This window comes from Lynx rufus, unplaced genomic scaffold, assembly GCF_022079265.1.
Source record: "Lynx rufus isolate CCGP_SWC_20201006 ecotype Redwood Valley unplaced genomic scaffold, mLynRuf1.p SCAF_8, whole genome shotgun sequence".
In the NCBI taxonomy this organism is placed as follows: Eukaryota; Metazoa; Chordata; class Mammalia; order Carnivora; family Felidae; genus Lynx; species Lynx rufus.
Window position 1 is genome coordinate 103,785,544 of NW_025814896.1, and position 13,557 is coordinate 103,799,100.

The window sequence follows — 13,557 nt, forward strand, 5'->3', positions numbered from 1 at the left end:
AGATCACACTGCTTCTAACCCCTGAACCTGGTTCATTACTGCCTTTTTTCATAGCCTAGTACATGCTGAGAAAGAGGCAGACTAAACATGAGTTAGAAGGACATTGCACCAGGCAGTTTGTGGACCCTTCTTTTTTCTCTGCATCTTTCAAAGAACAGAGGCCTTTGTAATTTCTTGGAATTAGGTTGAGTTAGTCTACGTGTTGCTTTCTTGCTCATATAACAACCATTTAAATTTGAAATTTCTCTTTCAGCTGAAAATATTTCTTCCTATTCTGTGGCACATTATAATATGAAATGGGAAATTTAGAAACAATTTATATTCAGTTCAATAAAATCAGTGAATGCCTATAAATAACTGCACGTTCATAATTTCCTCCTGCGTTTACTCCAATACTGAGGTGTGAAATCTGTTGCCTTGTCTCTGTAGTTAATGGATCCATCTCTAGTCTTACATTCAGGTATGCTGCGTTGTGGGGCTGTAGTCCATGGGCTTCCAGAACCTAGATGTGCTAGATCATGATCTGGGGAATCCCATCACTGGGGAGACATCATAGGCGTTTGGAATCTAGTTAGGGTTACTCGTGGTTTTTCATTTGTCTTGTGTTCACATTTGTCCCTATTTTTCATTTAAGCAAGAATATTTTGTTCACTGTGTGCCATTCCAGAGACCAAGAAGATAGTCTCATCAACTGGAAATGTGGGTAAGTGTCCACAACTCTTCAACAATGGAAGAATCATTAGCAAACCCATTGTAATTAGCCTCTCTAGCTGCAGACTCCCTGTGCGGTAAGATCTAGAGGAGATGAGCACCAACCCCCACTTGAAATTTCTGCAGATCCCCAGAGGGCAGGGGGGCATGGGTGCTGTCTTGTGTCATCTTGCTCCAAACTCCCTCTCTGCTCTAATTTGTGGGTCATCTCACTGTGCCCTCTGTGTGGACTGATGTCAGTTCAGCATCTCACCACCTCCTCTTTGCTCAGCCTCCAGCTGTTTCCACGTGGGGCCAGGTAAGCGGGTGCCACCGTGAGGAGCCAGGATGCCCACGTGAGGCCTGGAGGAGGAAGAGGCGGCAAAGCCCTTAGTCTTCTGCACTTGTCACAGGCAGACATGTGGGCAGATGGTGACATCTGCTGTGACAGGGGCCCCCACCCCTGAGTTTCTGGAGTTTTGCAGGGGCTTCTCAGTCCTCTGCTCCCCAAACCCTCTGTCTGCTTCCCTTTGTCAACACCTTTTCTTCTTAGTTCCTGAGCAAACCCTGTGCTGCTATGTGGGACACAGTGACCTAGGTGTGAACTCAGCCCCATCCCTGAGTCCCATAAAAACCACTCACTACCACTTGGTCTCCCCTGGTTTTGCTCATGGAATTTCCAGCCCCTTGGCTATCTCCCAGTGGTGTTCACTTTCCTTTTCCATTACCAAACCCTCAGGTGTGCTCGGAAACCCCAAGATTTTGTGGCAATCCTATGATCCATGCACCAACTCATCTGGATGGTACCCATTTTGGGTCACAGTGTCAGTGACACCCCCCCCCCCCCGGAGGGGCCTTGAGTTTCTCCCTAACACACTGAGGGGACTAACGGAAGAATGTATGGTCTTTCAGCTGAGTAACTGAGATGATTTGTGTTGACCAAGTTTTGCGCCAAACTTCCTGGGACTGAGTCACTTAGATGCATGAGTCAGGAGAGAAACCACCTCTTAGCCCAACTATTTCTACCTTGGCCTTCTGGAGCTGCAAGGACTGGGTGTCACAGACAGTAAGTACTGTGATTATTTGTGACTGGATAGTTCCAGAGGACTCAAGAAGAAAGAAGAAAATGCTTTTCTTAGCAAATGCTTCTTTTCTTTTTTCTTTTTATTTATTTTTTTATTTAAAAAAAATTTTTTTTAACGTTTATTTACTTTTGAGACAGAGAGAGACAGAGCATGAACAGGGGAGGGTCAGAGAGAGAGGGAGACACAGAATCTGAAACAGGCTCCAGGCTCTGAGCTGTCAGCACAGATCCTGACGCGGGGCTCGAACTCACGAACCGTGAGATCATGACCTGAGCCGAAATCGGATGCTTAACTGACTGAGCCACCCAGGCGCCCCGCAAATGCTTCTTTTCTTAGCAAGAAGAAAATGCTAAGTGCTTGTGGGGTAGAGAGGGTTGAACAGCCACCATATTACTTCCTGAAAGGAGTTAGCTTCTTATGGCTTGACTGTGAAGTTCCTGGGAACCTTGTAGTTATCAGAAATTTCATGGCAAAATCAGTCATTTCCATGGGAAAAAGACAGTAAAGAGGTAGATGGTTTCTGGTAATTGTAATTACTATCTAATAATTAGATTTCCTATCTAAAGTAGCTATACATATCTATGTATCAATATATGTGTCTGTTTATCTACCTACCTGCCTACCTACCTACCTACCCACCCATCGAGAGGACTGTAAAATCTGTGAACATCACTGAGCAAATCGATCTGCAGTGGACCAGCCAAGGCCTGTGGAGTGCCTGTAATGCTGGGCACCGACCCCCAGTTCCTGCCCCTCATCCCCATCCCAAGTATCCTTCTTAGTGTCTGAAGGGTTTTGCACCTGAGTGTTCCTTCCCGTGGTATCAAGATCACAATCCCTACTCTCATTTGAGGGCGTTTGCATGGTGGACCCCTGCCCCTCACCTTATTGTTAGCACCTCTGCATGATTTAAGGATAATCTCAGAGAGCTGGGTTTTGCTTTGCGAATCAATCTGAAAATCTTTTTCTTCAGATTTATTAATTCAGATTTATTAATACAAATAATTTGATCTCAGTTGAGCCTCATTTTTTATATTTCTACTGTACTTCTATTTATCGTGTATCATTATTTGATCTGTTTTGTTTGCTGTCTTAAAATTTGTCATATTCATTAATGTGGCATTCAGGATGGCTTCTGTTTTGTGAATACATTTAACTCTAATATCTTCATAGGACTCCCTCTTTTTTTTTTTACCTCGGCTTCCACTGCCTTGTTTCTGGCCTCAATGGCACCCTGGGACCTCCCCACCTCTCCCCCAGGCCGCTGTTCATGAGCCCACTCCCTTCTCTCCCTTATCTCATTTTGAAAGTTGGGTTATTTCTATAATGTCAGAGTGTATGATGGCATAGGACTCCCCCCTCTTACTCCCACTCTTGTTTCAGCCTTAGATCCACACATCAATGCCCTCCGTGCCTCTGCTGGTCTGCTCTCTGGAGTTCCCTACCATCTCTTCATTGGGTAAGGCTGTTTTCTAGCAGATTGTCAGGAAGGGCTCCAAGGACAACTGTCCCCAAGATGCTGATTGTCTACAACGGCCTCGCTGCATCCTCTCTCCCAATGTGTTTCTCCCCTTCCTGTCTCCTCCTCTTTTCCTCACCATCTTCTAGCGGTTTCTTTGGCCTCTTCCTTCACTTCCTCCTCAGTGGTCCAGGTCTCTTCCCGGACTTTCTGTCCCTTCTCCCTCTGCCTGGCCTCAGTCTCTGCAGAGGCTCCTTCTCTGGCATCTTGACTCTTTTGGTCTCCCCTCCATGTTACTACTGTACCCTTCCAGGTTATCCAGGGGTCAGGGCCTTTGCTGGCTGACACCCACTGGAAGGTTGGGGGGTCACTGTGCTATTCAGGGTGCGGTGGTCCTGGTTCTCCCTGCACCCTCTTTCCTGCAGGTCTGAGGAAAGCTGGAGGCCCGATGCTATCCCTGTGTAGCTCCCAGAGGCTGTGAAGGAGGCAGGAGCTTGGTGTCGGGGCAGGGGGAGGCAGGGGTTGGGCAGGAGCTACAAGGAAAGAAAGCGAGATCGGAGTGGAAGAGGCAAACTCTCGAGTGAGGAAGTTCTCATCAGCTCACCACAAGGTGCATGTTGGAAAGGGGCTCGGGCAAAATCAACTGCCACCCTCATTGCTCTTACAAGTGACCAGACCGAAGAGCAGCCCCAGTACACATTATTTGTCTCCTTTTTATTGTGGCAGTCATTCTTTGGCATATTGAGGTTCTGACATATATAATAGTTGTTTGTCCTCAAGGAAAAAGCCTGTGGATGAATTAAACTTTATCCTAAACTTGGTTTATCACAAAGCACACTTGACCTTCTTTCTCGTAGGATGAGAATAGGCTCCATCACATCCTGCAAAGAGGGGAGGGGGGAGCTCAGTTCACAAGATTATTCTAGTATAGCCGTGTCCCCAGGCAAAGGATTCCTGATGCATTTCAACCGAAGATCTCCCCTGACTTCAAGTAAACCCAAATATAAAAACTAAATTTAAACTAAAGAAAACATATTCTAAAGAGTGGATGCTAGTCAAGTGATTGTTTTCTATAAATGTGTCATCTATGGTGTACTTCCTCACAGTTCTGTGGGCTTGTTCCCCACCCTCCCCCTCCCCCCCCCCCCCCCCCCCAGCGATTTTATTTCTGCAGAGACCAGGAGCCCTGGGAACTCCTTCTGTCCATGACATGGTGAGACCCTGACATATCCTTCAGGGACCCAGCTACTAGGCTTGCTTCATGTGGGAGCAAAACAAATACCACTTTTGATCACATGCTGGAAATAATCTGTCTTTCCTCCCAAGAGCCACCAGGGTAACAGCCCCTTTTCCAGAAAGGATGACTTCAGTGTCTTCCATTTATTTATGTTTAAAAATGTTCAACTCAGATCGAAAACCCTGCAGAAGTTTTCATTACTTAGATCAGCATTTCCAGGAGCTTTCCAAAAAATTTTTTTGATATGCAAATTTGGATCTTGTGTTGCTTACATGATTCCATAATGAAAATCATTTGGAGAATTTTGATATAAGCACAGGTAATTACTTACTTTACCACAGGAGTTCTCAGAGCCCTTACTATGCTAATATGCATTAAGGGATGCTATACTGCTTCCTCTTCACGCCAGCCTAGGAGGTGACCACAGGGGCATGGAGGGTGGGGTTGTCCAACCCTGCAGAGCCCCGGGGCACTCACCAGGACCACCTGCAGCCCCCGTTCTGTTCCCTGGGGACCTAGGGGGCGCACTGGCGTGCCCGACTCCAGACCCAGTGATGTGGGTTCTGGGCCTGGATCTGAAAGGGAAACAGCAACGTAAGCACTTGGAGAAAGGGCCCAGCCCCACCGCCTCTGGGCTGTGCCTCCTGGCCCTCGTCCCCCACAGACCTCCTCACACAACTCCGGGGTGACCCAGGCTCGGTGCCCCATTGCATGGAAGAACTCCACCTTCAGCTTCAGGAACTCCTTGTAGAGTTCTGGCCAGTGCTCCCTGCCCAGCAGGAACTGGAAGATGCTCCGTTTAGATGTGGGGTTGTCCTCCTCCATGTCAGAGGCAATGTAGCTGCCATGGGAAAAGCAGGGAAGCTTGGCAGGCCCCAGTGCCCACAGCCAGCCTCAGGCAGCACAGTGGGGAGAGTCTGCGGAGGCCACACCGGAGGACCCGGTGCCTGGGTCGGTCTATCCAGGAGGGAGGGTCCGGGAAGCCCTCTCTGCAGGGCGCCTGGGTCCAGAGGGACAGCAGGACTATCCTCAACTCTAAGCCTACAGGACCCATGCTGTGCCTGGCCCGAGTCAAGGTTCTGGCTGTCTGCCATTTCCCTGTGGCCTCCTCTCTTGGGTCACGCAGTCTCTGAGCAGCCAGTGGTGTTTCCTGACTCTTCTTTATCACAGGACCTTGCTCATTGCCTTCCTCTCCCCCAAGAACGTCTGACCCCTGAAGACCTTTTGTCTGCTCTGCGGCCAAGAGGGACTACCAGTGGGGACTCTCTGGCTCATAGCATGGCCACGCACCCAGGTGGGCTGGTGAGGCTGTGGGAATGGGGGGTTTGGGCAGAACTGAGAACAGGCCCCCAGGGAGGCACTCACAGGGCCAGGAAGAAGTGGATCCTGTTATAGAGGTGTCCAGGCAGCCCGACACGGCCAAAATATTCCACCACCATGGAAAGCAGGTACTGTGTGGAGTAGAAGGCAGGTGAGGGGTGAATAGAAGGGTGAGAGTGTCCTGCACAGGCCATGGGTCCTGCCCCATCCAATGGCCATAATGGGAAACCCTCAGCTGTGCTGAGGCCCTTTGGCATGTGGAGGGGAGCCGATGGGAAGGCCAGCAGAAGATTCCAGTGGGCAGGGCAGGCCACGGGCAGTGTGTCCTTTCCTTCTCTGGCCCTGAGAGCAGGTCTCTCCAGGCCTTCTGCCTGGGCAGAAATCTGGCTCTCTGTTCTTGCCCTCATGGGGTGGGGACTCTGTAGACCCCTCGGTCCCTCATCATTATGCAGCAGATACCTTATCAGACACTTTGAGGAAAATGTCAGCTTCCAAGAAGCTCTGGATAACAGGATCCTCTGCAAAGGAAGGGAAAGTGATGAGGGCCTTGGGGCAACCCTTCTGGGACATGTGAGTGAAGGGCTGTGGGACATCCCAGAGGGAAGGAGGAAAACCGGAGCCTCTCCAAGTTCCTTTGTCTCATGAAAGTGGAGGCAGCCTCCTTTCTTCCAGGAGGCTTACGAGCCTTAACATTAGTAATAGCTGCTATTCCTTCCACTGGCACCTGTACTGTGAGTTTCAAATGTGGGGCATGGAGTTTGCTATTATAATTTAATCTTCCGTGTGATGGCAGGGGGCACTTTTTTTTTTTTTTTTTTTTTTTTTTTTTTTTTTTTTTTTTTATCACAGAGATGTGACCCGGCTCTCAAAGCTTAACAAATTTGCCTCAAGCCAGAAGCTTGCATGTGGCCATGGGTCTCTGTGACACCACATCCTTGTCACTTTATCATGCTGTGACTGTCCAGAGTTTCCCTGCCCCACCTGATTAACTGAGCACCCTGAGCCTGTGGTGGTGAGTTTGCAGCCTCCCCACCCTCCAACCCGAGGCACTAGGCACCTGCCCCTTCTCTCCTGGATCTGCCTGCTTCCCAAAGATAATGATATGGCTTTCCCTGCTTCCAGAAGGCTTGTTGGGGATTAGAGGTGTCCCCTGGAGGCCCCATTTTCCAGTGAAGACCTGAGAATGTCCAGTGCTGTGTATCCCTCATTCCTTGCCTGGGACAATGATATTTGCACAGTGGGGATGGAGGAGTCATGTATCATTTCGTGCTCCTTGACCCCTCTCCAGTCAGCCTGGATCTCTTCAGTAGAATGTTCTGTGATGATGACAATGTTCTATATCTGTATTGTTCAATATGGCAGCCATTAGGCATGGGTGGCTACCACACTCTTGAAATGTGGCTCATGAGATCGAGAAACTGAATTTTAAAAGCTTATTGAATTCACTTAAGATGACATTTAAATAGCTCCATGTGGCTAATGAATGCTGTATTGGACAATGTGATCTCAGTGTTGTCCCTAAATATGTGACACTCAGTCCTGCCTCTGGTCCTGATGCCACCTTCTCAGACAGACCTTCCCTGAGTACTCCATTTCATAAAGCTCCCCTATCCTTGCTCAGGCCCCATCTCCAGGCATCATTGCCTTTGAAAAAATTTATGTCTTCGCGTTTGTCATTGGCTGAGAGCAGCCTATTTCTGTATGAGGTTGTTTTTTGTCTCCCTGACCTTGAACACAAAGGCAGCAAGATCTAGGTTGCCTTTTCATCACTAATCTCTAAAATCTTACTTGCAGGGAATACATGACTCTATCTCAGTGGGTAGAGGAGGGACCCCTTGGTTGGTTGTGAAATGTCTTGACAGTTGAGGACTCCCTAGTGTGACCCTTCATCCTCTCCCTCCAAGAACTTGTCTCAGAGAGGAAGAACCTGCCAACTCCACAGAAGAAGCAGGGTCGCTCTGTGTCCACACCACCTGGACACCTTAGAGCTTAGCACCTGGGGGAGGTTTGAGCACGATCCCAGAGCCACTGCCTCCCACATGATTTTCAGCTCAGCAGGGCCCTGAACGCTCCGTCAGCCCAGAGCACACACCCAGAAGTCGGTAGAATGCTTCTTGGTCTTCAGGACGATAACTGGGTCTTCTCCTCTTGTTCATCCTGAGTTTTGTCCCCTCAACATGATTGACAGTCCATATGTTCTTCTGCCCCCTCTTCTTCCAGGACTTCAGCTCAGAGAGAGCTTCAGAGGTGGTGGAATTGGAGGCCGGGGCACTTCTCTCCTGGGTCCCTGCGGGAACAACAGACTCGGTCACTCGGAGTGTGTGGATGTGACCCACCTGAGAAGTGGGGTCCTTTCCTTGCAGCTCACTCTGAAGACTGGACCCAGCCTTGTGAAGATAGGATAACAAGTGATTTACTCGGCATTAGTTGATACTTGGTTCAGGGAAGCTGAGGGATGCCTAGGGACACATACCTGCCTTCACATCCGTCCATCTCCTCTTCTTCTGGCCTCTCATTGTCCTGGCTCTCTGCTCAGGGACAACCTCTGAAGACGCAGAACTGGAGGCCAGAGGGCTCCTATTCTGTGGAGCTGCAGAGAGAAAGGAAGGACCCTGTGTCATCATAGGGGGCCCACCCGGGAAATGCTAGGCCCTTCCTTGCCCACTCACCTTGAGAATTTTGCATGTGACATCTGAAGGGATAAGAGAATGACCATCACCCCTTTGCCCTTGTCTATAAAGGAGGGTAGGAATTGAGCTGTTATTTCCCTTTCTTTGCCAGGCAAAATCTACTCTCCTGTGCCTCTTTCCATGGATCATTCTGCCTGGGGAATACCTCTATAGAGACAGATGTGAAGTTCTCTAGTCCTAGCTGTCTTTAATAGGTATAAAAGTGAACATGATAGTGACCTCCCTGTCTCACCCTGAACACCCTTTCTCCTGCCCATGCAGATCCAAACACATGAGAGTAGAGAGGAGGAAGGAGAAAGGAGCTATGGTCTTCTATCAGTTTCATTCATTCAGAAACCAGGGTTAGAGGCCAGACGACCACGCACACCTGCCTTCCCTTCCATGCACACCCTTTTCTTCTGACTCTTCTTTGCTGCGTCCTGTTGGCTTGGAGCAGTCTCTGAGGCAGCCGATGTGGAGCCCAGAGGGGTCCTGTCTTCTCTGCATACAAAAAGAGGGAAGGGATCAACCTGATTCTGACTGGCCATTTCTGTTTGCTTAACCTGCTCCTTGTGAAACCTGATAATAATTAGAATGGTAAAAATAGCTAACAGTTATTGATTGCTTGTTGAACTTCCAATATTGATCAATAATACATAGAGAATGACCTCATTCAATCCTTATAATGATCTGTAAGGTGAGATGTATAGCTTACCTGATTTACAGATGAGAAAATGGTGACTTAACTTGTCTAGGATGTGTTCCTTGACCGTGGCTAGAGCACTTTGGATTTGGGATTAGAACTTGTGGTCTGACCAGTGCTCAAGGGAAGAATGGCCAGGGGCAGTGATAGTTGAGTCTCAGTTACCTTTCCATGAGGGCCAAGCTGGATGGTCTTACACACCAGTCTAGTACAGGAACGAGCAACACTCACCCAGAACACGCGTCCTGGCTCTCTCAGGATCTAGGCCCCTCACACTTACTCAGAGCACAGCCTCAGAACAGTGTGAGAACACTGACTGTAGCCAGGTGTTTGAGATCAAATGGCTTCTAAGATTCCAGAGCCCTTGCCCCAAGTCACTGATGACATCACACCATTCCACTAGGAGCTGCTCTTTGGTCTATAAAAGGTGCTCGAGGAAAAGGCGATGGGCCTCAAGGGGAGGGGAGTTAGTATCCAAGCCAGAGGACTGGACTCAACCTCCTCTTATCCCAACATTCTCTCTGCTTTGAAACTCATCTTGTGTTTAATCAAATCGATTAATGATTCCCAATGAAAGCAATGCCTCCACATATTAAAAACTGAGAAAGCACAAACTTGAAAGCTGATTAGTTCCTCATCCATAATAAAAGTAATTCACATAGTCACGCATCATTTTGAACACCTTTTTCACATGTATTTGCCGTCTGTATATCCTCTGGTGAAATTGAATTGTTTCCTTCTTTACTATTGCATTTTGAGAGCTTTTTATGTATTCTGGATACAAGTCCTTTGTAAGATCCATGGTTTGCAAATATAGTAAAACCTTGGTTTGTGAGCATGATTCATTCTGGAAACATACTTGTAATCCAAAGCACTTGCATATCAAGGTGAATTTCCCCATAAGAAATAATGGAAACTCAGATGATTCGTTCTAGCACCCAAAAATATTCATATAAAAATGATTACATACTGTAATATAATACAAAATAAGAAAGAAAGTACAAAATATAAAGAAAAATAAACAAATTAACCTTCACTCACCTTTGAAAACCTTTGAAAACTTTCGTGGCTGGGAGACAAGAGAGAGGAGGGTTATTGTGTTGGACGACTTTCACTATCACTAACAGAATCATTACTATCTATTGACTCAATAGAATCTTTTTCTTTTTGTGCAACTTTAACAAGGAACCTATCTAATGGCCTAGAATGAAGCAGAGCATTGCTAAGCTCACTCTTGTATGGAAAAGCAAAGGCCTGTCCATAGGTGCTTTGGAGTGACAAAAAATACACTAGTGCCAGCTGTGGGCACCTTCCAACGTTCTGAAAAATCACTGATTTCTGCCGAACACTGTGGCCTGAGACGGAGCATCTGAGCATGGGAGATGATCACCCGCAATCCAGAGAGAGAGAGAGAGAAAGAAAGAAAGAAAGAAAAGAACCTTTGGCTCAGTTGTGATCATGTGACATTCGCTGTCACGTACTATTCATATTGCAAGACATCACTCTCGTTTATCAAATTAAAATTTACTAGAAATGTTTGCTTGTCTTAAGGAACACTCGCAGAACGAGTTACTCGCAATCCAAGGTTTTACTATGTTTTCTACCAGTCTGTAGTTTGTCTTTTGATCCTCTTAACAGAGTCTTTACATCAAGGCTGCCCATCCTCCTGGCGAGGGGCACCTTATTTTTGCTTTAGGGAGTTTATCTTGTTAGGGGAGACAAGTTGAATCCTACTAGTAACCAGAGCTTTCAGACAAGTACCAAATTATTTTTAATTCTTCTACTTAGTGCAGTGCATTTGAGACCAAGCCACACTCAGTATCTTAACCCAGACTTGCTCTGAACGACATTTCCCCCGTTCGTCCAGCTGACAGTCCTCACAACCTTCTTCAGGAAACACCCCTCAGGGCTGAGTGGAGAAACTCACTCTGCAGTGTCCAGGGAGATGGGTGTTCCGGCTGCTGTGATTGTTCAAGACCAGCCGGGGAGCACATGGCAAACCTCAGCTTTTGTCGGGCTGCAAGTCAGAGCCCAGCTCCATATTTCCAGCGTGGGGAAATATACTCCGCCCACCATGAGGCCATGACAAGGACGTGGATGTGTAACAACAGGGGCAGGAAGGAACGGGCCCACCATCGATCTATGACACACATGAAGAATAATCATGTGCTGGGGAGCTCGAGAGCTCTCCTGACTGGGGAGTGTCTCCTCGGTGGTTGACAACCAGAGGGTTTACAGCTCTAATCCAGTTCTCAAACTTCAAGAGTCACTGCTCTCCGCACTTGGGCTTTCACATAAGTGAAGTAAATAGGGACAGAATTTACCCTCCCCCCTGAGATAACTAAATAGAAAAAACCAAGTCAGACTTCAAGACATCGGATATGAGGCAGTGCAGATGAGTGGTCTCTGAGAGAAGGGAAACAGATAAAGTGAGGCCTGTGATGGCCCCAGATTATTGCCTGGAGAGCTTCCAGACATGGTGCTGCACATGTGGAGTCTCTTCGCGGAAAAGATTTTGCTGGTGAGCAGCAACGTTTTTTTCTGATTTTTCTAACACCAAATGTGTTTTCCTCCATTGTCGCAAAGGATACAGGGGTGAGTGTTGATGCCACCCGCAGTGTGTCACTGGGTCATGTGCGGCGTGTTGCAGCTTTGGTTAAGGCCACTCAAAAGCCCGACCCTTAGGGACTTTCTGGGCAGGTTCCCTATTTCATCACCATCAGGTCTGTTGCAAAGTCTCCAATCTTAGAGCTTTCCGGTCGCTCTTCCTAAATTTTGTGCCTAACCCTGTTGGTGGCTCCTCAGCAAATCGCATTGTTGGAATCTTCTGGCTGCTCCCAGACTCGTCTGTTCTCATGCTTCGTCTGCATAGTGCCTGGCCCAACATTAAATAAGCCTAGTCTCTGCTCAAACGTCACTTCCTCAACGGCCGACCCTGACCGCTCTATGTGAAATTTAATTATAACTCCCTCTGTCTTGACTGGCCCTCCTGATTGTCCTTACTCTGTTCTTTCCTTCCCCGTGGCACGTACCAGCTTTTACTATATGCGATATAACTTCTGATTAGAGCTTATGATCTGTCTCCCTCTCTTAGAATATAACCTCCTCAATGGCAAGCGTCTTTATCTCTTTTGTTCATTGAAGTATCCTAATTGCCTAGAACAATTACTGGCACATAGTAGGTGCCTAGTAAATGAGTGACTGAATTCTCAGGCGACTTCACTATATGAAGGCAGCCGAAAAAATTCACTGCTCAGTTTCTTCAGAGTGTGGTCATCTCGGTTAGGAATAGTCCTTTCTAAAACCACAGAGAGGGGGGTGCCTGTGTAGCTCAGTCAGTTAAGTGTCTGACTCTTGGTTTTGGCTCAGGTCATGATCTCATGCTTTTGTGGGTTCAAGCCCCACATTGGGCTCTGTGCTGGTATCACGGAGCCTGCTTGGGATTCTCTCTCTCTCCCCCTCCCCTGGTCATGCTGTCTCTGTCTCTCTCCAAATAAATAGATAAATTAAAAAAAAATAATTAAAACCACAGAGAAGTATAGACAAGGGTTTAAAAATATTTGTTTTTGTTTTTTGTAATTGATATTAAAAAACTGAGTGTAAGGAGCTCCCAAACAAGTAATCTGGATTTTTCTCTTAAAAGTTGGGTCCTGTTTGCTGATGTCACCTGGGCTCTTTTTGCAGGGCGACTGTACAGCAGGCTTCCCTTCCTCAGTCAGGTGGATTACAAGACATGGAGGCATTGTCACTCTACCTCATATTAAACTGGAGGCTTCCTTCCTTCTTTAGAGTAAGACATACTCTTAAAAATGCCAGTGGTTAGCAGTGGGATCATACTGCATTTTCCTTCTTTCTTTTCAGGACAGACTAGGCATGTTGCAGGATGGTTATCTGGGACCATATAGGAAGGAGGGAGCGGAGTGGGGTTTAGGGTTGATGGGGAGACAGTTTCTAGAATCCTGTTTCTAAAGGGCTTGATCTCCTGCTGTTTCTAGGAAGGTTGTCCTGACAATGAGTTCTTTTCCTAAAATGTCATGTGTGACTCTAAACAGGACACTATTATTTTTTTTTTAATGAACACATTAGGCCACACACTTCCATGGATGTCATCCTGTTTGAAGTGGTCACTCTCGGAGATTTTACGTACGTGGCCTCATAATGGCTCCAGACGCTTTGTGAATGGGCTTCAGAACGTGAATATCTCCAGTGATGGCAGGTCTCCATTAGTTAAAATTAGTTTTCTGGCATCCAGAGTGCCCCTACCGTAAGGTAGGTGATGAAGTAGTTTCCACCAGCTGCTCAGTCTGGGCCCCAGAAGGTGGTCAGTTCATATTTGTTGAAATGAACCAAGAAATGAAGCAGTGGCTGCCAAACTGGGGATGTTCATTTGCCTG

At 47.3% G+C, this 13,557-nt stretch overlaps 1 protein-coding gene across 1 annotated transcript; it reads right to left on the bottom strand.

Annotated features, from left to right (window-relative positions):
• Nucleotides 1–4,986: 4,986 nt before the first annotated feature.
• LOC124503954 (putative speedy protein E7) lies at nucleotides 4,987–12,020 on the bottom strand. Its single transcript, XM_047069206.1, has 8 exons — nucleotides 11,950–12,020; nucleotides 8,849–8,961; nucleotides 8,265–8,381; nucleotides 7,884–8,078; nucleotides 6,251–6,309; nucleotides 5,837–5,922; nucleotides 5,138–5,312; nucleotides 4,987–5,046 (listed from the first exon to the last, which is right to left on the bottom strand). Exons 1-8 carry the CDS (start codon nucleotides 12,018–12,020, stop codon nucleotides 4,987–4,989), a joined length of 876 nt encoding a protein of 291 aa, XP_046925162.1.
• Between the last annotated feature and the right edge of the window lie 1,537 nt (nucleotides 12,021–13,557).